General features: G+C 39.1%; 1 protein-coding gene across 2 annotated transcripts; it reads right to left on the bottom strand.

Annotated features, from left to right (window-relative positions):
* aatkb (apoptosis-associated tyrosine kinase b) lies at nt 1-26,014 on the bottom strand. 2 transcript variants are annotated; one of them, XM_079801197.1, is made up of 13 exons: nt 25,898-26,014; nt 23,200-23,341; nt 15,442-15,521; nt 14,571-14,689; nt 13,070-13,157; nt 11,831-11,964; nt 11,169-11,253; nt 10,903-11,024; nt 8,266-8,415; nt 4,108-7,618; nt 3,862-4,006; nt 3,559-3,768; nt 1-1,826 (listed from the first exon to the last, which is right to left on the bottom strand). In XM_079801197.1, the coding sequence occupies exons 2-13, from the start codon at nt 23,300-23,302 to the stop codon at nt 1,798-1,800; spliced, it is 4,776 nt and encodes a 1,591-aa protein (XP_079657323.1). In that variant the 5' UTR covers nt 23,303-23,341; nt 25,898-26,014; the 3' UTR covers nt 1-1,797. The 2 variants fall into 2 exon arrangements, with proteins under 2 accessions (XP_079657323.1, XP_079657324.1); XM_079801198.1 differs by lacking the exons at nt 13,070-13,157; nt 15,442-15,521; nt 23,200-23,341; nt 25,898-26,014 and having other exon boundaries at nt 14,571-14,892.
* Nucleotides 26,015-26,198: the final 184 nt, after the last annotated feature.

Raw genomic sequence — 26,198 nt, 5'->3', positions numbered from 1 at the left:
AACCGTCAAACAGAATAGTTTTATTTTTCTCACTAAGTTTGACACATTTGATGAACAGACTTACAACCACTCTCGCTTAACATTATACTGCAATTCAAAACCATTGTAGAAGAAAATTTCCCAGGGAAAAAAATCTGCGAATCTGCCGCTCTGGATAAGAATAAATTACAGGACACCAATCCGGCTCGTGCCTCATCATGTGATACATTTCTTTGGCAGAAAACACATATTTTCCCTTTACCTCCTGAGTTCCCATTTGATCTTTCAGTAGTTTAAAATTGTTGAATCAAATACAAAAATAGTACAGACTGTGGTCTAGTTCAACCTAAGCTAGACGGTTACATAGAATAAATGCCTTCACAGGCAAACAAACAGAACATATCGAGAGTAGCGTAACGAGATTTAACGCACAGAAGTGTGCAGGTAGCATCGAGTCTCTCCGCACTGTACACTGTCCTCGGTCACATCTGCAGGCTCGTCCTCCTTGATCACGTTGTTTCCCAACCATATGAGAAGAAAGATCCATTTTGTTTCAATTGTTCCTATTGGTCAGTTGATAAAGTCCAACATCTAGTTCAGCATGACAGTCTGTTAAGCATTGCAATTGCAATCTGTTCTTCGAGGAAATATAAAACATGTGTTGGCTAATAAATAACACTCTTTATGTATATTATTAACACCCTGATCATAATACAACCCGGCTTCAATCCCCAAAAGACAGCAGGCATGTACAGCATCATTTAAATAGGGTGAATACAGGTAAAGTGCAACACTTTCTGATCACCTTTGTTTTTATATATATATATATAATATGATTCAAATGGCTACATTAATGTTAATGATGATGATTTAGCTCAAGTGTCCCTCTTCACCAGTAGTCACCCTAAATACATCATTAAATACATGTCAAACCATTGAAATCCCCCATTACATAATATGTTGTCAATTATATATCGTTTGATGTTTATTTTTGAGTATTATGAAGATTTTCTACTTGTCTACTCTTAAAACTTCAATACTTTAAAAAGGTAATCATTTTATATATTATTGAATAGCTGCAGATATTCAGTCAAACTCAAGGGAACATGATTTCTGCTATGAACAGCAAAATAATTGACTGAATAATAAGTAAATAAATAACAAACATGACCTAAAACTCTGAGCAAACGATGAAGAAATAGATTTGATAATAATAATCCAATTCAGTGTGATTATTAATAATATCATAAAAGTGATTTTTAGAATGCCATGTCACCATAACACAATGCTACTCTCAGGCAGGTGACAAACACAAGGCAGCTGTGTGTCGTGAACTTCATTTTAGTCATAAAAACACTTAAAACTCCGCCTTTTCTAGATAAACAACACTGCATTTGTATTTCACAGTAAAAATCAGTCCGGTTTAGTTTTGTTACATTTCGCTAAGATGGTCTCAATCAATTGTTGATGCAGTGATACCTTTAGCGTCTCAACACTTTCCAAAAATACAGTATCTGATGTTGTAAACAGTCACAGTCAGTTTTCAGTAGGTCCATGTGAACTAAGCAGATCCATCCAAACTCTCTTTCATTTATAATATTTTTGTCTCTTATTATGTTTAGTAATTTCCACATGTTTTTGGGCAAACACTCTGACGGGTTTGATGACATTAAGAGGCACTGTCTTTGAGGGAATCCAAAAACTGTTTCCAAAGAGATCCAAACCCTCTTTTTACTGAGGTCTCCTTAATAAAAAAAACCCAAAAAAAACGGGGGGCGGTCTGTCAGTGCAGGTCACTGCTGGCAGTAGTATGATCATTCACTCTCTTTCACCGTCTTCACTGCTCCCTTTAAAATAGAGTAAAAACACAACTTTACATTAGCTTTATATTTAATTAACTTGAGAAAATTATCCCCAGGGCTTGACATTAACACCCACCAAATGCAGGTGGATTTCAGCAGTGGCGTGTAACGCAGTCACTCCTACTAGTCGATGACTAGTCGACTTTAACCTTGTTTATACTTTCGCCAGGCTCCGCAGCGCGAGCCTCCGCTGACTGCGCCAAACGGACGAGGCATTTATACTTGACGCGCTCGCCGTTGTGCTATTCTTTGAAACGACAGAGGGCGACCCGGAGTAATTGTTTTATAAACCATCAGGAAAAAGCGTCGAGAAGAAGTGGGCTAATGTACTCAGGTGATGATATTATTTTAGTAGCCTAAGCTTCACCAAAAACCACACTACAAAAGGATTGTGTAAAACTCAGTAAACCTTGATATTACTAGTGACATGAGAACAAAATATATGCACACATGTATACAACTAAATTATCAATCTCTTAAATATTTCCTAATTTCACTAAACATTTTCATTTAGTTTCGGGATTTTTTAAATTAAACATGGATCGCTATTTAAAAGGGCTTATTTCTGCTTTTGTAGACTCATTTTGTAAATATAAGCACCTAATTTGTATGTGCAAACTGGGTGCCGGTGTGATGAGACGTCATGTTCGGCTAGATTCGCCTAGAACTCAGGCATCTTTGGATGCAGAGTTGCGCGCGCTGTTACAAAAAATGCGCTGCACACCACCAGGGCGAAATGTGGTCTTGCGCACCCAACGCGCACGACCGCCCACTCCGTGTTGACGTAATTTTTGCCGCGCGCACCCTCGCGCTCTTGCGGACGCGTCGAGTATAAACAAGGCTCACGAGGGGTCCGATACTGCCGCCAGCATTCTCTTGGACATGCGGCAGTATCGGACCCCTCGTGAGTGAGAATGGGTTGATTTATTTTTGAACGGGAACAAAAGGGGAGCAATCTTGCCCGTCACCATGTTGGGACAGGTGCTCTGCATCTGCAATGCCGGTTTCATTTTTAAAATCAAGTCATGTAGGCCTTTTATCCTGATTTCAGGCTATCGAAAGTGTGGGAGAAACAGCAGGCCTAATTTAAAAAAGGACTTTAATCTGTCCATTTTTAATTTTGGTTTAAAGATGCAAAACGTAATAAACAAAAATCTTAAAAGAAGTCAATATTTTATTTCATGCGCATGAAATTTGTGTATACTGTTTTAATACAAATTTTGGTATCCAACATAGCATTTAAAAATACAATAACCATTAATTTTTTTGTTAAAAAAAGGAAAAAGGAATGGACGCAAAAGGGCGATGCTACACGGACCTAGCCACTTAGTCGGGTTGGATTTTATGTATATAATATACATTTTTCAATTGTAGTCTTTTAAAAAGGCATGTGAAATAATGAACTTGTTGCAACGTAGTTGTCAAAAATAACGATTTTCCGAAACATTTCAATACTGAAATATGCTTCTAACACACATTTCTGCAGAATAGATACACTAAGCTCTCTTGTGATCTCTCTGACAGTGAGTTGACACATAGACCCACCTCTCCTTACTCGCTCGTTTCATTTGCTCCAGATGAATATTGTTGGTGTTAAATGGCTTGAATTTTTGCGTCAGATTGCGCATATTGTCAAATAATGTCAAAATGCCGGTCTAGGCGTTTTAATTCAACTTCCGTTAATGATAAAAACACTGCTTCAAACGTGCTGTCTCACCTCCTGCAGAATCCATATCTGAATCCGAGACGTGTGTAATGGAGAAACGTGACACATTGGATGGAGAAACGGTAAAACGGGAGACTTGTGCCGCAGGTTTAGTGCTGCCGGTCGGTAGGCTCGGCTCTGCAGTGATGCCTGGAGGAGACCCCTTGGAAGATGTGGGAAGGGGCAACAATGGGAAATCATCTTCCCATTCAAACCCTGCACCTAAGATTAAAGACAAAGCAGAATGGTAAATAGTTAGCGTGATAGACACATCTTTTCTGCAGTGAAAAGCAAAAGGAAAAAAAAGACTCTTACTCTCTTCTGAGATGTTTCCATCAGAAGAGTCATCGGAGGCATTGACTTTTTCCTGCTGGTTTTGCACTTTACTCTTTGCACTCGGTTTGCTTGACTCTCCACCCAAGGGAAAACTGTGGTCTGCCAGCTCTTTGGTTGGGCTTTCCTGGAGGTGTTGAAACAAATTTTATGAGTAAACTTCAAAAGTACTCAATATGATTCAAGATGTCATTGAAAACCATGTCGAAATATCTGGACAATAAATACCTGGTCAAACAGAAAGACGGTGACATCATCGAAGAAGGACACCACCTTCTTTTTGCTTTCACTTTCGTCAGACAGTGAATCACTGAGCAGCGTTGGCATCTTAAGTAGGCTTCTGAGTTTGTGCGCATCACTGCAGTCACTCACAATAATAGGAACCGTCAACTCATCCTCGCTTTCTTCGCTCTGCTCCTGGATGCTGTATGTGCGCAGCTCCTCATCGGATTCATCGCTGTCTTCAGAGTCGCCATCTTCCTCATCGGCCTCCTCTCCATCTGTGGGAGATACCCGTCCTTCTAGTGGAGGGGGAGGAGAGCCAGAACGCATGGAGCTTCTTTTACGTCCTCCTTCTTCACAGTCCTTACTCCTGGATTCAAGCCCCTCATGTGTAGAGAAACTGTTGCTTTCTGCTGTTTCCTTCTGAGACGCTAATTCCTCTTCAGACAAATTAGTACAGCTCACATCTTTGACTATGGCCTCTTCATTCTCATCAACGAGGACCTCTGAAAGGGACTCAATTTTAGTGTTTGCAACATCGCCTTCAGAAGATACTTGGTCAAGAGACTGACTATCTTCAGTGCCAACTTGTGTGAAAGATTCTTCTTGCTTTACATCAGGACCAAGCAAAGCATTTGAATCCGATATTTCAGATTCAGGTAGTGCGAGTTCTGCAGAAAGATCTGAATCTACACTAAGATTTTTATCATCATCATCATCCAAATAATCTTTTATGGCAGACACTTCATTATCAGGAGGCGAGAGAGACACACTACAGATTGTATCACAAGCAGACACACCTTCATCTATATTTGATAGAATGTTTGAGGTGGCATCTTCAGCCTTTTCGGGAGTTTTTTCACTGTCCTTTGTAGATGGCAATAGACTTTCATCTCCATCTGTCTCCTTCTGTGGAAGAGGTAGCTCCTCTTTATCTATAATTTCCTCCAGTCCATCTTTCTGATCTTCAAGTTCATTGATGTCCTCTTCGCTTTCTTTATCTTTCCCAGCATCATAGTCAGAGAAGTAGGCCGAATCTCTGTATGGAGTTTTATCACTCAGTGCTTTCAGCTCTCCATCATTGCTCTCAGATGTTGTCAAGGCCATTACAGTATCAACATTGTCCACCAGCTTCTCAACCTCTGCCCTTTTAATCTCTTGTTTTTCACTGACAAAGTCAGTCTCAGATGTTACCTTTCCCAAGGGTTGGATAAAAGACTTGGAATCTTGTAGCTCATGGGGTTCCTTTAGGACAAACTCTGGAGATTCATTGTTTTCGGTGTCATAACCACTGTCCACAGTCTTTGGAGAGCTTGATGGATGGATGGAGGCAGGGCTGAGTGTCTCACTAGAACATGCTGTAGACGGTATGTCAATAGAGTCCATGGAGTACGGGGTACCGACCTGCTTTTGTAATGACTTGAATGTTGGATTGGTGTAGTCAACAGTTTCTACTTCTACTGTGAATTCACCAAAAATCCCTGAGGTTACATCAGTGATGTCATCATCGCTGCAGTCATCAATCTCTACTAGGCTGATACTAGAGCGTCCATGGTCCACACCGCTGTCCGCTGTCTTACTCAACTCTGACTCTTGCTCTGATTTGGGTAACTCTGATGGGGATTTTTCCAACTGTCGATGGATAGCAGTAATTTCAGTTTGAGGATCTGCTGGAGATGCTTCTTGATGCAAAGCCTTTTCTTGTTTTGAGTTTGTTTCTCCTACCGCAATATCCACATATTGCTCTGAAATGTCAAAGTGCTTGGCTCCTTCCCTTGATGACTCTATTTTGGAGACTATATGTCCAGCAGATAAAGGTGCTTGGCCTAATTGCTGGTCTTTTTGGGGCAATGTCATGGTTTTCCCTGGAATACAGTCGATCATGAAGCAGTTCCTCACAAGTGTTCCTGTTAGAGGGTCTACAAAATGTGAACTGCTCAAAGCTTGACAACATGGTACAGGATATACTTCAGCCTCTCTGGGTTCATGGCACATATGGATATACGAGTTGCACTCGGGTGAAGGATTTGAAGCTATGTGTCTTCCATGTACCAAGCAAGTGTTGCTTTTGACCGTTGTCTCTAAGTAGTCAACAGGTTTAACCATATGGTACGGCAGGGTCTGCTCTTCTGGCCACGTATCCTCAACATCAGTCATTGGCATAGTGTAGTGGAAGTCTGCATACGAATCCTGGTGGCAAGACCCCTGCCTCTGACGCATAGTCCTTGTGTTTGTATTTACTGGATTGCTGGTGGACCAGCTTCTTCCTCTTCTCTCCACAAAGATGTCTTCCTCTTCATCAGAGTCGGTGTCATCTCGTCCTACAAATATAGCACCACCTGATGCCATGTCAATACAAACTGAGTGGCTACCAGGCATAGTTTTCCTCAAGGAGCCCATCATATCATAGTATCCTCCTGTAACGTTCTTTCCTATAATGGAGCCTTGAATGTTCTCCAAGTAAGGATCAGCATAGCCATGTGGCGGACTTCCGAGTGATGGTGAGATGCCTAAAGGGTCCTCCAGTTCCCCAAGTGCCTGTCTCAGGCTTCGAGACCCCCAGCTCTCTTCTGGAGGCTCTGTTGGGTCTCGTATCAGGTAGTGCTCCATGACCTTAGGAGGTGATGGTTCATAGTAGTAACCTCCATCCCTGTCTTTGTATGAGACATAATGACCAGACTCCCATGCCCTAAGGGGGCTACCATGTCCCAAAAGAGGCTCCATAGTTAGAGACATGGCAGGACTGGTATCAGAATCATAGGCACTGCTTTTATGGACATCTGCTGACCAGTAAATGTCTGGTTTAGCATCAGGGGGACAGTTCATACACTCCCCAGAGTCTCCACTACCTGTTAGAAAGCTCCCATGGCTGTCCCCGAACTCTGGACTGTAAGCACACATAGTGAAGTTCATATCAATATTGCTTTGTATTGGCTCCTCAATGCGGATATAGTACTCATTACTCACTGGTGGACTATGAGCACTCAGGACTGGTACCACGCCAGGTGTATGTAGTTGTTTGGGCTCATAATATGAAGGAGAAACCCCTAGGGCGAGTCCTTCAACAGCACATCCCCCCACTATCCCGCCTGGAGGGTAGTAGACCTCCTGACAGTGGGGATTGCTTTGACCCAAAGTGCCCGTGGTGGATGACGAATGGTAGTGCTGTTCAGCCTGTGCCTGCTCCCACTTGTACTCAAAGTTGAGGCCATGGCTGGTTTCGGTAACTGTTAGGATGTCATCTCCAGATTCTGAATGGTAGCCGTCTCCAGTGGGGAACTGCTCCAGTAGGGGGAATGAGGAATTGGTGGATGAGAGGGGTATGTTGATTGCAAGTGCACCAGCTCCATGGTGATTAGCATGACTTGTGTTTGGTCTCATGGAGTTCCAGCGTCTCTCAAAATCTTCCTCTGCCTCACTGGCTCCTTTGGCACAAAGATAACTAAGCAGCAGATGAACTTCTTCTGCATTGGGCCTCTGGTCAGGCTGAAGCCAACAGAACTGCATTACTTCATACCTGGTGAAACAGAAACACAAACACTTTTAGGGCAAACACTTCTAAAAATACACGGCCAAAAATGACTTCTTAATGAGCCTTTAGGTCTTTTGATAATAAATCTAAAAAAAACAAGATACATTTATTTGAGAAGCAACACTGCATAAGATATTGCATCTTAAATATAATTGTATGTTTTAGTACGGTTGGGAGATTTGTTTCACTTGTTTTTAATTTGTTTACATTTTCTTTACAGTTTTTTACATTCTAAGTTCACTGAGACAAAATGCATTTTACATATTATTATTATTATTATTATTATTATTATATTCAAGATACAATCTATAAAAAAGTCTTAATATCTAATGCAGTGTTGGTCCTCCAGCAAATGTATTTTATTTCATGAATTTATGGAAATATGGAAATATATGGAAATTGTGGAAATATAACTGTATATTGTGTTATACTGTTTTGCAGTGTACACTTGATCACTTCTATGAAAGAAATTTGATCATGAATGTGATCCTGGAAAGAGAAAATTTAAATAGTTTTAAGAGCAATGACTCCAATAAGACAAGGGGGGAAATGTGAAAATTCAGGGCTCTAACTCTAGGTAATGGTTAATTAAATGAGTAAGAAGAGCAATATAAAGTTTATTAGACACCCACCAGCGGTCAGCAAGAGGGTACTTAAGAAGTGGCTTGGGCAGCTTCAATTGTTGGTCCTTCACAGCATAGCTGAGAACCTGTCGGTCTGAATAATGTCGGTAGGGCTGATTCCCCAACTCAAACAGCTCCCAGATAGTTACGCCAAGTGACCTGTGTACAGAGAGAAAGTATAACATATTCTAGTAACTAATAGCAATTCATGCATCAACCAATGACTTGTTATCTATCTAGTAGCCATATAGACACTACAATAATAAAGGTAAATTAAGAGGTGGTGGGTTCTTCCTAAACTGCAAAAACAAAGGCCCAAATTCAACATTATAATTAGGGGCCAAGCACCGAAGGTGCGAAGGCACCTATTGAAACCGTTCCCGTTCTTATTATTATTATTCATCTTCTTCTTCTTCTTCTTCTTCTTCTTCTTCTTCCGCCACGAAGTCTATGGCAGCCCATAGAACCGTATGGTAAAAAGTTGTGAAATTTGGCACACTAATAGAAGACAGTCTGAAATGTCACCGTAGCAAATTTGGAGTCTCAAACTCAATCCCTCTAGCGCCACCATCAGTCCATAATTTGACTCATGTTTATGCTAATAACTTTTGAACCATAAGGGCTAGAAACAAAATTCTTTTTTCCTCTGATTCCTTGCACGATTCGATTGCACCCTATGACGTCATTTTCCGTCATAAAAATTTTCCCGCCATTTAGAATTTTCCAAAAAACCTACTTTTACGAACTCGTCCTAGACGGTTCATCCGATTTGCACGAAAATTGAACCAGATCATCTTCAGACCATGCTGACAAAAAATCTTGCAAATCAAGTTGATTCGTCAAATCATTTGCGATAAACGCGCAAACAAATTTTACGTAGCGGTTGCAAAAACACTCTTAAGGCAATATCTTCGCAACGCTTTATCGTATTCAAACCAAACTTGGTACATGTCATCACAAGCATGACTTGAGGCAACATACAGCGTTTCGGCGCAGCGCCACCTACTGGTCCGGAGATACGAAAAATTGCTATTTTTGCTTATAACTTCTGAACTGTTTGTCCAAAAATCATAAAAGTGGTCTCGTTACATTCAGGACGGCATGCCGAGTCGTCTGATATTCAATTTTACCATATCGGCCATTTTGGCTGTCGGCCATTTTGAATTTTGTCAAAAAATGCTATATTTTACAAATGCATTAGTATATTGTTACTAAACTCGGTATGTGACTTCCTTGCTATGCCCTGAAGGTACTCAAAAAGTTTTAGGGCAGTGCCACCTTGTGGTCAAAAGATATAACAAACTTGACAAAAATGCTAATAACTTTTGAATAAATTAGCCTAGTATATTGAAACTGGTCATAATAGAGTCATTGGCTCATGCCGATTCAATTGCAACCTATGATGTCATTTTCGGTCATGATAATTTCCCCGCCATTTTTAATTTTCCAAAAAACCTACTTTTACGAACTCGTCCTAGACGGTTTGTCCGATTTGCACGAAAATTGAACCAGATCATCTTCAGACCATGCTGACAAAAAATCTTGCAAATCAAGTTGATTTGTCAAATCGTTTTCGATAAACGCGCACACAAATTTTGCGTAGCGGTTGCAAAAACACTCATAAGCCTATATCTCCACAACGCTTTATCGTATTCAAACCAATCTTGGTATATGTCATCACAAGCATGACCTGAAGCAACATGCAGCGTTTCGGCGCAGCGCCACCTACTGGTCCGGAGATACAAAAAATGGCTATTTTTGCTTATAACTTTTGAACTGTTTGTCCAAAAATCATGTCTTCCGCACCATGCTTTGAAGGTACTCAAAATGTTTTGGGGCAGTGCCACCTTGTGGTCAGAGGTTATAACAAAATTTACAAACATGCTAATAACTTTTGATTAAATTAGCCTAGTTTAATGAAACTGGTCATAATACAGTCATTGGCTCATGCCGAGAACAGAGATACTAATTTTTCCATATTTGGTCAAACATCCTGTCCTCAATGTTCTTATTTGATCAAAACCTACTTTTTCAAACTCATCCTAGACCGTTTGTCCAATTTCCACCAAAATCGAATCGTATCATCTTCAGACTGTGTCAACAAAAAGTTAGGGATTTTGCATCAATAGATGAAACCGTTTTTGTAAACCGCAGCGACGAAGTTGAGCCATTATGCCAAAATTACTCTTGAGGCTGTATCTCTGCAATGCTTTGACATATTGGCATCAAACTTTGCATGTGTCATTGTTCGCTTATTCTGACCACACCACATCAATTTCGTATCTGTGCCACCTATTGGTCAAAAGTGATAAACCATTAACTTATATTATCAGTGACTCAATATATGATATTTCAGCCATTTTGCCTAATCTTCTTAAACTGTATAATTGTTAATTGTTGCAGTTGGTCTGACACTCTCAGACTACAATGCATTTTTCAGCCTTTTGCCTAAAATCATATTAAAATGTGATTAATTGCTCATTGCTGCAGTTGATCTGACACTGCCAGCCATTTTGGCATGTCTTGTCTTCTTCTTTGCGCTTGGCCCCGGTATTGCTGCTTGCAGCTATATTTATTTATGTTGTACTTCCCCCACACAGATGCAAAAATGTGTAATTTGTTGCAGCCTTGAGTAAAGGTACTGACCAGATGTTGCTTTCCTTGGTTTGGTCCACCACCAGCAAGTTACCATGAACCTCATCTACGAGTTCAGGGGCAATCCAACGTAAAGGAATCCAGGTCTGGTCTGATGTCACAAAGTAGTCGTCCTGGGGATGATAAGATATGAAGAGTGAAAAAGCTCAAAACCAACATTGAAAAGTAAATGAATGTAATCCAAAACTCATGTTTATGAATTTATTGATATTATAGATATATAAAAACTGTATAGATAAACTGTAAAGTGTTCATACCTTGTACTTCTTTTGCGATAGTCCATAGTCTCCAATCTTGACATTTATGTCTGATGTTAGCAGGCAATTTCTTAAAGCCAGATCACTGCAGAAAGTCAGAGCAACATAAATAAATAAATAAACATTTGATAAGCACCTTCTGAAAATAGAACATGGCTTAAATGTTTTCATACCGCTAGCTAGCTCAAAGATAACTGGATGCTATTTACTCAACTGGAACCATGCACAAAAATAAACACAGTACAGTTGCAAAGTAGGGCAGATTCAGTGCCAGAAATAACCATAATTTTACTTGCATTATGTTACTTTCTAAAAATAATGATTTTGTCTTTGTGAACCTGTTCAAAGTATCTTGGCAGGGACATGTCGAAGTGGCTTGAAGACGTGTGGTGTCCCCCGGCAACAAAATCACTGATGCTGGAGTGGAGTAAAAACACTCAGGCAGCATCAGGAGATTGTTGCAGGGAGAAACCATGAAATGGAAAGCAGGGAAAGCAGTTATTCACACACATTAGCTTCATACTCCCAATAGTCTATTTGAGAATGATAATTAAGAATGTGATGTAACTATTGTTATAACTATTATACTTCCTAAAATCAAAGGATTTGCACATTCAAATAGAATTCCATGCATTGGAGTATGTATGAAAGTGTTGGCTGACCTGTGGGTGAAGTTGTTTTTGTGAAGGTGAAGCAGGCCTGAAGTGATCTCACACGCCATTCTCTGGAGCAGTAAGGGGTCAGGGGTCATGGGATCTGCTACCCGACAGCTGCGCAGGTAACCTTTAACATCACCCTGTCATCATGGGAAATATAAAACAAATGCTAAACTACAAAGGTAAGGTGTAAATTCAATGCGGTATGCATAATCATCAAAGGAGTGTGCTGTCAGCCTGAATTGCCTCAGATATCCACTGGGGGGCGTTAAATAACAAAACATTATGAGGGCAGCAACATTTGATGTTGATCTGTTTAAAATAAACGATGTAGCACATGTGACCTAGGTAGGCAATAACAGAAGAATGATACGAAAATAAAGCACACTGTCATGTGTGGCCCTTGCATATAAAATAGCACAATGACTTACAAAACAAGCAGGCACAACATTAGAGTGTTGTGCATGGTTGCCAGGGCATTGCTATATGGTTGCTATAGTATCATGAGAGGTTTAAGCGCTTTACTATGTGGTTGCTAGTTAGTGTTCTAGGTATACAGTGTACTAGGTGGTTGCTTACTTGCCTAATTCTACCAAGACTCTGAGATTCTGGTCTCTAAATATGGTCTATGGGTTTTTTTCCCACCTGTTTTATCATCCACCAGGCAAAAAGGATCTGGTTTCCTACAAACAGTGTTGAGGAAAGTTACTTTTAAAAGTAATGCAACACAACAGTATTGTGTTACACCCTAAAAAGTAACTTATTCTGTTACTTAGTTACTTCTTATGGAAAGTAATCTGTTACATTACTTTTGTGTTACATTTTCTCATCTGAGCTGGGCTTGCTCGTTTGTTTTTTAATAACAAAAAAAATTAAAGTTACATTTTCACACCACAAGTGAACTGAATAAGCCTCAGGCTGAAGGAAATGCAACACAGTAACTTGCGTTACTTATTTGAAAAAGTAACTCAGATATTTTGTTGTAAATTTAAAAGTAATGTATTACTTTACTAGTAGTTTACTAGTAAAAGTAATGTAACTCACATTACTTGTAATGCATTTCCCCCAACACTGCTTACAAAAAATATACTTCTTATCCCTCAAATCCGCTTGATGAATCGTGTTTATGAAATACAAAATGTAATGAGACAAAATGTAACACTTAAGGTTAGAGGTTTTAGAGAGGAAAAAACACAAAAAGGATATAATAAAATAAAAACTGAAAAACAGAGCTATTAGACTAACCAGCGGGCAGAACTCCATGACCACTAAGTAGGGTGTGACCTCTGTGCACTGAGCGAGGCATTGCACTAGAGCCGGATGCTGGAGAGACCTGCAGAAAGAGTTTTGCCCCAATCATCACTACAATACACTGCAGTCATTCTCCACAAGAGATCATTATTATTCTGTCATCATTTACTCACACTCATGTTGTTCCGAATCGGTATTATTATTATTTTTTTTCTGTTGTAGAACCCGAAAGAACAATTTTGAAAAATGTCTCTGTTTGTTTATTTGCTGTTTTTTTCCTCCATACAATAAAAGTCAAGGTCAGTGTTGTTTTGGAACCCTTTGACTTTCATTTTATGGGACAACCCACTTCAAAATATCTTTTGTGTTCAGCAGAAAAAAGAAAGACATACCGGTTCCGAACAGTATGAAGGTGAGTAAATTACAGAATATTCATTTTTGAGTGAACTATCCATTTAATGTCCTACATTTTAGTTTGTTTTAGACTCATTTTAGCAGACATTTAGCAACCCAAAGCAACTTAAGCCCCGTTTCCACCGAAATTACCCGGAACAATTTGTTCCAAGAATTTTTTTCCCAGGAACTTTTTTCCCCCAGACCTGCTGCGGTCTGCGTTTCCATCGCGGTCTAAAGTACCGTGAAGATTAGTTCGGTGACGTAGGACTGTGCGCTACTTTTCAGAGCCCACTGGATTTCGTCATCCGCAAATACACTTAATAAAGCCTGATATGTTGCTGGTCCATTGGTCGTATTTTTTTAACTCCTTAGTTGATTCGAATAGCAAACAACTCTTACTGTAGCCTGACTCCGCCCTCCTACGTACTTCTGCTCAATTTTCATTTTCCTTCAGTACTCCGTCTGAGACTGCGGTATATTCTTACGTTTTCTTACCGGTCCAATCAGCGAACAGAGGGAGTGGCTGAGAACGATGACGTTGATGTCATGCTCTAGTTTGAGATGACATACGTCACGACCAAACGTTAACGATTGGTTATGGCAGATCCAGAGTGGCTCTGGGCAGATCCAATAGTTTTAAACTTCAACAGAATACAAGGAAGTAAATGCTTGTCAATGGAGTCTGGTAAGACCAGGCTACCCTAACAGCATGCACCGAAACAGACTTTTAGGTTGAAATAAAATGCTGCATGAACTCAACTAATCAGCAATTCCCACCCCCGAAAGTTCCTGAACTTTGAAAAAGTACTACTTCACAAGCTGGGCTGTTTTGAGGGGTACATTTTCCCCCTGAACTTCATTTAGACCCCGGTTCCTGCGGTCAAAACACACCGAGTACCACCCAAAGTCCCTAGTTCCTAGGGAAAGAACCTGCGGTGGAAACGTGGCTTTACAGTATATTTTTATAAGGACAGTCACCCTAGGAGAAATTTGAACCTACAACTTATCAATCAACAAACCTCCTTATTCAGTCTTGTAAAAGGGATTAAATAAAAAATATAAATGATGATTTATGAAAAGCAATGCTTGATTTGTTTACCGGTATGGCCGAGCCTCTTCCAGGAAATGCATCTGGTCCTGCACACTGGCACTGGCCTTCAGTTCCTTCACTACGGCCTGGGTACTGCTGAGACCAGAGTGAACCTCCCCCAACAATACCTGCGAACGACACCACACAGACACACATATACACAAAACACACACAAACACACAAGGGAAAGACAACAGAAACACACATACAGGTATGAACAGAGGGAAAATGGACAACACACACAATTAAGGACAGGGTGACACACAAACAGATGTGCACAAGAAGGAAATGGCCACAGAGGAAGGAAGGAAGGAAGGAAATCGAAGACAGATATTACACACAAACAAACCCAAAAAGATTTTAATCAAGTCCAGGAATCATGCGAAAAGTTGCTCAAAAGGAAATGCAGAAAGACGAAACAACACAAAACCAGATGAGACATCGGTTAACATGCAGCCACAAAGGCACAGACATACAGATGGACATACCCATTTAATGGAAAGTTGGGGTAATTGGGGAAGTGTGTGTGTGTGTGTTTATGTATGTGTGTTACAAAAAGACAAAGAAGTAGAGAGAAAGAGAAAAGAATGAGAATGAAAGAGGCACAAGAATTCCTATGAAATAGTAAAGACTGCTTCTGGAATTCACTGCTACACAGAAATTCTCGCAGGGAATAGTCAAGACACGAGTCCCACATCAAAGCTTGAGTATTACTGAGGTAACGCAGCATGGAAGATTTTTTTTACATCCTTGGGACTAAACTTGAGAGCTAAACCGAGCTAAACCTTTGATCCGTAGCAGTACACGCTTAGGGCATCCATGTCTGTGAGGTGCACATTCAAAACAAATATACAATAAACAGTTGACCAACTAGACTTACCTTGCCAAACCAGCCATGCCCAATCTCCTTTATGTAAAGCAAACTATGGCGGCCAATATCTGTGGATCTCAGGAGCTGGACTAAAGGAGACAGAACAAGATATGAATTGGCAACTGAACCAGTGGCAATATCTGGCATTCAAAAACCCATGAAATCTATAAAGTTTTAGGATTTAAAAAAGTGACATAACACGAAAAAGAATACTTCTATTGTGCAGACGATCAGATGTTCTTGCTTCTATCCTAATGCTGGAGAAGATTAAGATATGTTGACAAGATAATTTGAAATGAAAAAATGCATTAAATTAGAAAAAAAGCAGAACAGCAGCATTTTCAGCATTTCTCTCAAACGTTTGGACATGCGTATTAGATCCATTGCATTGTCAAATAAGCAAAACTGATAAAATACAACCTAAATAAAATGCAAAAAACAACTCAATGTGAATGATGATGAGAAATTAGCATCATTAGTTAACATTAATTTGAACTGTTCCAACATAACACACCCTTATTGCACAACTGAGCATTGTAAGTGCATTAAGTGAAGTCGCATCAAGATTTTCCTCGAGCAAAAAAAAAAATCATCCTCCAAATATCCTCTCCAAAAGACAGTGAGCAATCTTCAGGCCAAGAGTGAGGTTAAATGGCACAAAATCAAGTTCGAGAGCCTGTCTGAAGAGTTGAAAATCTCGCTGTGATCTTTCAAATTGCTTGAAAAGCATTTTTCTGAAATGCAGGAGTCAGAGAAGGCTGGATGAATGGATGAAGACTGTCGCAGTAGGGATGGATTTGACCAGTGGTTTTCTGTACCATTCAACCTCCCGTCTGATCCTAGCATATCTCTATCATCTCAAAAAGCCATAAAAGTCCCCTTTCTCTCTTTCCCTCATCTCATCGTGCCCACAAACAGACAGTTTATTGTAAGGGTGCATGACATACTGTCTCACTCACTGTCCTCTTTTTATGCAGCAGCCATATTTTACGCCCATGTGGTGTTGTAGAGGCTGTTCATTCTGCCTGCCCCCTCTCAGAGAGCCCTCGCTGGGGAGAATTGGGCTCTTTGTCATGCCGGCGGTGCTGCTTGGTACCACTAAGGGGATGGAAACACTAATGCTATTATTCCTGAGGTTTCTAGTCTAAGTCTGGGAGAGCAAATGGCCGGTAAACAAATCAGAATGTTTGATGTGGGTGCGGGATACGAAATATTATATTACAATGGGGTTGCAAACAGCCATACAGCAAATATGAAGAGACTGAAGATATAGTTACAAATTGCATGGATTGCAATTACGTGAAATTCATTTATGAATCAAATCAATGTGTATCTAATGATATCTATCATTAGCAGCACAAAGCCAAACATAAAGAACACTTTTAGATATCATAGATAAGTGTTGTTATTGTTAACTAAAACTGAAAAAAATCAAAATAATTTTTGGTCATTGAAATACAGCTGAAATAAAATATAAATATTAGATTAAAAACTTTTTTTTTTTTAAATGATGCCTTGGCAACTAACTGAAATAAATAGCCATTATTTTTGAAAATAGGCTCACTTTCCAACTCCCCTAGAGTTAAAGTTGAGTTTTACCGTTTTCGAATCCATTCAGCCGATCTCTGGGTCTGGCAGTAGCACTTTTAGCATAGCTTAGCATAGATCATTGAATCTGATTAGACCGTTAGCATCTCGCTCCAAAATTACCAAAGAGTTTCAATATTTTTCCTATGTAAAACTTGACTCGTCTGTAGTAACATCGTGTACTAAGACAGACGGAAAATGAAAAGCTGAGATTTTCTAGGCCGATATGGCTAGGAACTATACTCTCTCATTCCTGCATAATAATCAAGGAACTTTGCTGCTGTACCAGGGTGCAGCGGCGCAATGATATTTCGCAGCGCCTGAAAATAGTTCCCAGCATGTCCCTGTGCAAGCAGGTTGTCATGTTGGCTATGTTGATGGAAGTTAGCCTATTTTCAGGCGCTGCTACAGAAGAGTCAAGTTTTAAATAGGAAAAATATCGAAACTCTTTGGTCATTTTTGAGCGAGATGCTAATGGTCTAATCAGATTCAATGACCTATGCTAAGCTATGCTAAGAGATTGGCATAAAAACGATAAAACTCAACTGTTTAACTCTAGGGGAGTAGGAAAATGAGCCTATTTTCAAAAATAGTGGCGTGTTCCTTTAAGTTACTTTAAAATTACAAAAAATGTAAATAAATTAAAGCTGTTTATAAATATATTATATTATATTAAAAAATAGTTTTAAAATTACAATTTTTTTTAAAGAAAACTTAAAATATAAAAATAAAAGCTAATTCAAACTATGAGCACATACTATAATAGTGTGTGAATGGTACTAACAGAACTGTATTAAACTAAATCTCTAGTACCCTGCTGGGATATCCAGTTTGAGCTTTAACAGAGCTGTTGCTATTCTTAAGTCAATCTAGTTCTATACAAAGAGTTGTCATTTAAAGGAGTGATAAAAACATTCTACAACCAAATTCACTTTCAAATAATATGTTGACATTCACTGCTTACAACTAAATTTCATTACAAATCCAAAGTGAAAAACAATTTCCAGATGATAATACATCATCTTATAGTCTTGCCATCAACAATGATCCAAAACACAGCTGTGTTTTACAGCAGGTTAGTGTTAAGCTGTGTCCGAAATAACGTACTCTATGGGTGTGTCTCAATCAGCTCCCTAGTTCAGTAGTCAGGGCACTGATCAGGGAATCAGTCAATGGGCTGCAACCTGATCAGTGACTACTGAACTAGGGAGCTGATTGAGACGCACCCATTGTCTCATTCACTATTCCCTATAGTGCATGGAAGTTGAGTCCACTAAATGGGAAGAAAGTGAAGGAAAATGAGTGAGGCAATTTGGACGCTGACTTCGGTTCGGTTCGGTTTACTTGGTTAATTTGGTCCCAACCAAAAACAACAACATTTAGTCCTGGTCCACTTAGCGTTTACATTGGCATTTTAACACCGAACCTAAAGATACTGAACTTAAAGGCATAGGGATACGTTCACAACCTGATTGGCTTTTATGTGTATATTTCACGACGGAACTTACCAAACATCCAAAACAATGCTGTGTGCTGGGATAAATGCGCTTGTTGTATGTGCGTAACCTACATATTGTGGTATTTTGACAGCTGAGAACTCGTGAAGAGCTTATAAAATGTGTAAAGGTATCAAAACAGTGTCAGGAATCCCTCTGTCACACACATAAACATAGATCTAGGACACACGGTTCAGACTCCTGTACTGAACGGTGATGGGCAACATCGCGACTATGACAAGAAAAAACAGGTATTCTTGAGCATTATGTCCTTTTCAGGCTCGCATCTTGTGGCATCACGTCCTGTTTTTGGTTTGTTTACATGTCTTTGGTACGTGTTGCTTTCATATTTCATTCAAACCGCAACAGAGTTAGTTTGGAAGCGGGCCGAGTCACATCTCTTTACAGTGGTCTTGGTTCGCTTGTTTGGTGCGCACCAGGGTTCGGATGGCAGCGTTCACACTTCTTCAAATGAACCGCACTAACAGAGGTTGGTTTTAATCTAACAAACATGCCAAGTGTGAACACACCCCTTATACACCGGAGACCTGGAGCTGTCGCAAAAACAGCTTTGTCACATGTAGCTACTTTTATCTTACAAGTACCTTACTTTTAAAAACAATGTTATTAACAATAACAATCACAATGACTTTATATTGTACAGTAATTATACTTCCACGCCAACTTTAAATTAAATGAATCATTAAACACTGGCAACAAGAGTAAACATATTATTAATTAAGTAATTCTATGTATTTATTAATTTTAGTTAATATGACAACCGTTATGATTACATTAGATTGAATACGCTAATTAACTAATATTTTAAACCATCCATCAAATTTTAATTTCTTCCTTTTAGTCTTCCCAGTTAACAACAACGTAACCTCAGTAAATTATTTAGTAAAACACTTGGCTGTTAGTAAAATACATTAAGCTGAGTTAATTCCTAAAAACTATGGGCCTATTTAACTTATCCATTAATTTTAAAATCCATCTGTTGGCTCTCTATATTTTAATACATTTTAATCAAGTAATGACTCATTAAAAAATATTAAAGGTAAAAAATACAGCAACTGTCAAATAAATGTTAAAGCAGGAATAAGAAAATTGCAAACTGCATCTCTCAATGCTCAGGCTCATGTTGGATTTTGGGATAGTGCTTCAGTGAGTGTAAATCAGAGTGCATTGTGGGTATAAAGGAGTGAAGGAATGAATTCGGACACCACTACAAAATGGCAGTCTACCAATATAGTGCACTACATAGTAGATAGGGAGCGGTTTCGGACACAGCTTTAGTTTAGTCAAAAAGGCCAAATATGAACAAAACAGGTCTGCCAACAGTATGACAACAAGGTCTCCACAAAAATCACATCACGTATCAGGATTTGCTCGATGTGTATTTGAATATAGATGAATGACTCCTTGGCTTGCTCATTACCACAGCGTTGGTCAGTGAAAGTGACACGCTGGCCAGATGGCTGCTGGGAATGCATTTGTTGGGAAAATAATGGTGAGAAATCATTCCACTCTATCCAAATTATCATACATTATCAAACACGATTAAAATGTGCTTACTGCTGCTGTGCACGTCTTACTTTAATTTGTCCCTCTAGTCTACTTTTCCCAGCAATGCAAATCTGTTTGAATAATATTTCTGTGATTAATGAAGTGGGAGTGATAAATAGGGTGTGTGCGCATGTTATATAAGAAATTATGTCATTTTTAAAGTATCCGCGTGCTCAGAGGTGTGTTTATGAGCACAGCTGTGTTGGGGTGGATACTGCACACCAGAGTGCAATATATGATCTGTTCGGCTGAAACCTCTCAAATCGGATGATAAACGCTACAATTAGCGTCTTCGTTTATCTAACTGTCTTCCCAAGAGAAGAACGACACGTCTGATTACAGACAGATGCTATCTGTGTCACAGTGACTGAGACTCCTGCACTTCCTGGCAGGACGTTTGTATCTTACCTCAACCTCATCCTTAAGGAGTGACATCATCCCGGCCACGCCTCAAACACATTCTAACAGATGGGCCCTGTAGAGTAGACTATACCATTCACCATTCGAAGAGTGGGATTTTTAGCATTTTATCCGTCAGGTGGCAAAATACTGCATCTATTCTTCACTTTTTGCGTAAGGGTTGTGTGAGAGTTCTGTGAGCTAGATCTGGATAACCACAACCTCTTAACCTCTAACCTTTACTAATCGCACCACATTAGCCGTTAGCATCACTGTCAGACTATAATAAATTGAGCTGTTGTTATGGGAAAGAGGGAGACAGATGGATCGGAATGTACACATGGTCTCTTGGATTCCTCAGATTCCAAGGCACATTTATGTAGGCTGGCTGAGGCGGCATTATGCAACAGGCAGATGTTTGTTCTGGTCAAGACTGAAGAAGAGTGAGACGAAAAATGCTGGAGTGAAGAATTGTTTGGAATTTAAAACAATTTGCTTAAATAAAACTAAATATTCTATGTAAGCAAGTCTTAATCTTTAAGGATGTTTTTACTGAAAAACAAGACAAAAAGGCAGATTAATTCTGAGAATTTGCACCAGTGAAGTGCACGCAAATCAAAAAAACTGTACGAATTCTGACTACAGCCTGTCTCTCTTTAACATATTTGCTCTCGCCAGCCTTGTGGTCTAGGGTCAATCCATAGACTCCAGTACAGAGAGACAGACAAAAGAAAGAAAATGGTTGAAGGCCATGTGCGAACCAAAGCTCTATTCTATGCAATTGTGCACTATGAACAATGTCTTTTAAATTCCAATGCAGTGTTTATAAATTTGAACTGAATTTGAATTGAGGTGGAAAACAGGATGCAGAATTGCAATGTGAATTTTAATGTAAGATTAATTGAAATACAAAGATTTAAGATTCATATAGCTGTAATTTTTAAATAAAAGCACGTTTAAATAGAGACAGACAGACAGAAGACCACCACAGGAATAAATTACATTTAAAATATTCCCCCTGTAGTCAATAATTGTATCCCTTAAAACTCATCTTTGATCACCAAAATGGTATATTTAAAAGTTGTTTCCCCCATGAAAATGTATTTATGCCTTAAAATAGTATGCTCTATGTAACTTTACACGCTTGCTTCATTTAGTATTAGCAGATCCATGAAAAGCTCCATTCACTCTGGTGTGAGATCCACTCGATCCAACTTTACTGCAGTAAATGCTGCACAGTGGCAAGTGGAAATACTGGTTTAATTCAGCCATATATGTTTGAAAAGGAAACTGATTCAGAAGCGGAAGAGTGAATTATACAGGCTTGTATACAAGTCGATGTATCAGATTAGTAATGCGTTTTTTGTATCGCTCTCTACAGCATCGGACACATTGCTTGACTAAGTTATCAAACAGCTAATAATGTGTTGCTAATGTTACACAAACCATGTTCCCGTTCAGCATCTCAGTCAGCTTTCTAAAAGTCAGCATCCTTAGAAATGCTTTGAACATCATAGAAGGTCAGTGGAGAAAGGCATATAGTTCATCATAACATCATAATATACATCATATACATAATTGACCCGCTATATTGCTAAACGGGATAACCTGGCTTCTCCTGAGACTCCCCTGCTTCGGACATAGTTAATGATATGCTAAAGCCCGTCCACACGTTGACGTGATTGGTTACAAGGTAGTTTGTGATTTAAGAAACACTGGTGATTTCAAACCGTGTCTTTTTTTTAATGCAGCTTTAAGGAGAAAATACTCAGCAATGATTTTGACTTCGCAAGTGGTTTGTCTTAAAACATATTAAAAACACCAAATAGACATAAACAACATTAAAAACTTGATTTTCACAACTTTAAAACAGTTATTTTAATTATATTTAACTATTGTATTTTTGTACATAGCCTTGGTGAACATCTTTCAAAGTGAGGTTTCTTTCAAAAACATTATAAAATATTACTAACCTTATGCTTTTAAGCAGTATTGTTATATGTTTGAAATGTTTCCTATACACTCTTAGAAAATAAGTTTCAAAAAAAATTTTTTTTTGTTGCAGCGATGCCATAGAAGAACCATTTATAGACAGCTCTTAAAATAACCTTTTTTTCTAAGTTTAATGAACATTTAAAAAATCTAAAGAACCTTTTTCCAATATAAAGAACCTTTTGTGCATTTGAAAGGTTCCAAGGATATCAAGAGTGAATAGAAATTTGTGTTTCATCAAACAAACTTCCTCATCGTGTCATTCCCATTCAAATTCAGATTCAGCTTCCTATAGGGTGTGGACAATTCAATTCACACTCATAAATTGTAAGGTAAATTGTTTAATTTTGCACAACCATGGCCATCAGCAAGGAACAGCTGGCCTGGGTTCTGAAGGTCCAGAGAAAGGCAGGGTTGTGGGACAGTTTCCATCCCAGAAGGGAAGAGTGGAGGCAGCAGCAGGGCGTTGGTCTCTTCTAGATTTTACACTGGAGAACTTGTGGGTTGGAAGTGAAACCGAACACATTAACAATATCCTCAGTCCAGAGAATGTGAAACCCGTATGGGAGTTGCATAGATGGGGTCAGAGCGGATTCAGGACTGGGAGGAATTCCTCAACAAGCCCAATAAGCTTTGGGCTTTCTTAAGCGCTATCACATCTGGTCCTGCTCAAATTGAAAGCTTCTTTTTAATAATCAAACGATGTGGTGTGACAACGACCCACCTGATCGGCCAGGTTGCTTGGCGACGGGCAGCGAGACCTCGGTGAGAGGCAGGATGTAGACGTCGGGACCGGTGTGAGATGCAGGCGAAGCCGGCGTGGACATATCCGCTGGGTATTCCTCTCCCTCTGCATTCTCAAACTCCTGCGGTAGCAATAAAAAACACAGAGGTCAGAAGTTAAGGTATAACTCTTGACCTGAGTGGGTGAATGTCATAAAGAAATATCCAGGTTATTTTTCACCCCAAAGTCAAAAAGGAAAACCCAGTTTTTAAAAGCTCTGAGATTTTTGCATTCCCCCCGTCCAAAATGAATTCGAAAAAAGTTCTCTCCCCATTTTTTTGTTATTCCCAATAGTCAACTTATGTTGCTCAGCTCAATTCCAGCTTTGTGGGACGATTTCAAGGACCCTTTGTTTGTGTGTGTGTGTGGTCCTGGTAAACCCTACGTTATGGGGACACAAAGATGGCAATATCCTTGTCCTTGTGGGGACATGTTTGGTCCCCATGAGGAAAACAGTTTATGAATCATACTAAATTATTTTTTGAAAAATGTAGAAAGTTTTCTGTGATGGGTATGTTTAGGGGTAGGGTTAGCATTAAGGGATATAATATACAGTCTGTACAGAATAAAAATCATTATATCTATGGAATGTCCCCATAAAACATGAAATGCGTTTGTGTGTGTGTGTGTGTGTGTGTGTGGGCATGTTTTTGTGAAATATCAGGACACAAATGTGTATAATGACATGGTTATGACATAGGTATTACAAAAAGAGGGTGAAATATGAGGACGTTCCCCATGTCCTCACTTTTCAAAATGCTTATAAATCACACAGAATGAGTTTTTTTTCACAGAAAGTGAACTGCACAGTCTCCTGTGAGGGTTAGGTTTAGGGGCAGTGTAAGGGGATAGAAAATACGGTTTGTACGGTATAAAAACCATTACGCCTATGGAATGTCCTCACATTTCACAAAAACAAACGTGTGTGTGTGTGTGTGTGTCAGTGTGTGTGTGTCAATGTGTGTTTTGAGACTTGAGGTACAAGAATAGACAAGCAGATAGATCTTTAAATTGAGATGAAACATCAGTGGATGCTTTAATTGAGGAGCGTTTAACCTGATTATTTTAATGAAATGAATATAAAAAGACCAGTTATTGCTTACAGGAACAAATGATAATTTATTAAACAGTCCATTAAAGAGCATGTAACTATAATCAGATCAAATAATGAGCCATCAGTTTAATCTGAAGAGCTTCAAACTTGTAAATTGTGTTCCAATGTGATTTTCACCTCTTTATGGATGTGGTGAAACTACAAAGAGAAATGAGACAGTGCTAAGAAAAGACGAGAGAAGACTTGGCAGGATCTGGAAATCGGAAATGCACCAGATGCAAGCACATTTTCTGTGAACGCGAGCGTAGAGATACAGGGTCGAAGAAACGGAAAACAGTGACCTATGGGGTCACACACACTTAAAAGTATACAAGCTAAAAGACATATACACACAAACATTCAAGTTCCCCAAGGGGCCTCATCGTCCACATCTTCACACGCCCCACACAGCTGCCATATGACCCGGCTCCTGATCTGCCCAGCACATGCAGCGCCTTGATACAGACAGTGTTGAGATTCCCAATAGGGCACGCTGTGATTCTAACTAAAGGCCTGCAATAATTTGTCGCCTGAAACCACATTTCTAAACTCAAGTCACAGGATAAACATTCCTGCCAGCTAAATCACAATGCTTTTTTTGGTTTTTATCACATCAGGCTAATAATCAGAAACATCTTCTATGCACTGTTACATCCTCTGTAGAAGAAACATCTGATTTAAGCAAGTACATGTCCATTCCAAGAATATCAAATAATGTATTTTGTATTTAGGGATTATTTCTTTAGGACAACCCAACACATCCATCCAAAAATAATGTATTCGGCAATAATATTTGACTAAATTATTATAATAATTTTTTTTTTAAATGGGATTAGCATCTTAGTAAAAACATGCACAAAATGTATCTCTCTCTCTCTTAAGAAAAAGTGTGAATATTTTGCCACACAATATGGGGTAAATTTGTCACAACGATTGTCAATTAAAGGCTTTCCAGCGACATTTAAACAGGACAATAATTATTAAACATAACAAAAGGTAACCGTTTCTGTTAGTCAACAGTAATTCTTATTAAAAAAAAATCTAAAATGTGATAACCATAATGTGATAGGCACATAACCAAATGTGATAGCAATTCAAATCCAAAATTGCATATTTTTAAAATAAATTATATGGATTTTTTTTCTGAAGGACAATTCATAAATGATTCAAGATCCTTATAATATTATTATTATCCATTTAAGATTTTTGAAATCAACAAAACCACTTGAAGAGAAAAACCACTTGAAGAGAAAACCAGCATTTGTGTAAATGGACTTAAAGCCCATGTGCAACTAGCCCCGGTCTGCACTATATATTGCATTCTATATGCACCAACAGTGAGCAATGCATGATTCCTATAATGGTACTATACATAAAACATTTCTATAGTTTCAGATGACTCAACCTTATCTACTAAAAGCTACACTTTTAATTTTATAATTGAACAGCAAAATTATTTTTAAACATGCCTAATGTAATTAAAACAGTTTTCTGAAGAAAGCCCTATTCTGTAAGTGCAAAGATTTCAGCAATTTCCCATCTTACCTGCCCTTAATGCACGTGTTAGATCTAACAGGTTGTGCTGAATCTTTAACTCTTCCCTGTACCGATGGGCTCTTCACAGAGCACCTGTGAGGTGTCCACATGATCCCAGGCGGATCCTTCACTGGACAGAACATTTGGAACCAGCCCATGCTGCTGCGCGACTGAAGAGTCCAGGTCTCGAGAATACATCACGATAACTCTCCAGAAAACATACAAATAAAAAGCAAATAGATCCTCTACTTGAGAGAGAGAGAATGCAGGGAGGGGCATTTCCTGTGTTCTTCCCCTGAGAGTGTGGACG

This window comes from Gobio gobio, assembly GCF_949357685.1.
Source record: "Gobio gobio genome assembly, chromosome: 20".
In the NCBI taxonomy this organism is placed as follows: domain Eukaryota; kingdom Metazoa; phylum Chordata; class Actinopteri; order Cypriniformes; family Gobionidae; genus Gobio; species Gobio gobio.
The sequence above is the reverse complement of the archived record's forward strand: the minus strand, read 5'-3'. Positions and strand labels throughout refer to the sequence as shown.

Bases quoted from the DNA above. Each gene is read 5' to 3' on its own strand.
- aatkb (XM_079801197.1), bottom strand. From the start codon at position 23,302: ATGTCCACGCCGGCTTCGCCTGCATCTCACACCGGTCCCGACGTCTAC. The intron at 8,416-10,902 runs GTCAGTACCTTT...CTCTGTACACAG, and splicing joins ACCAAGGAAAGCAACATCTG to GTCACTTGGCGTAACTATCT. The intron at 3,769-3,861 runs GTAAGAGTCTTT...CTTTAATCTTAG, and splicing joins TGGAAACATCTCAGAAGAGA to GTGCAGGGTTTGAATGGGAA.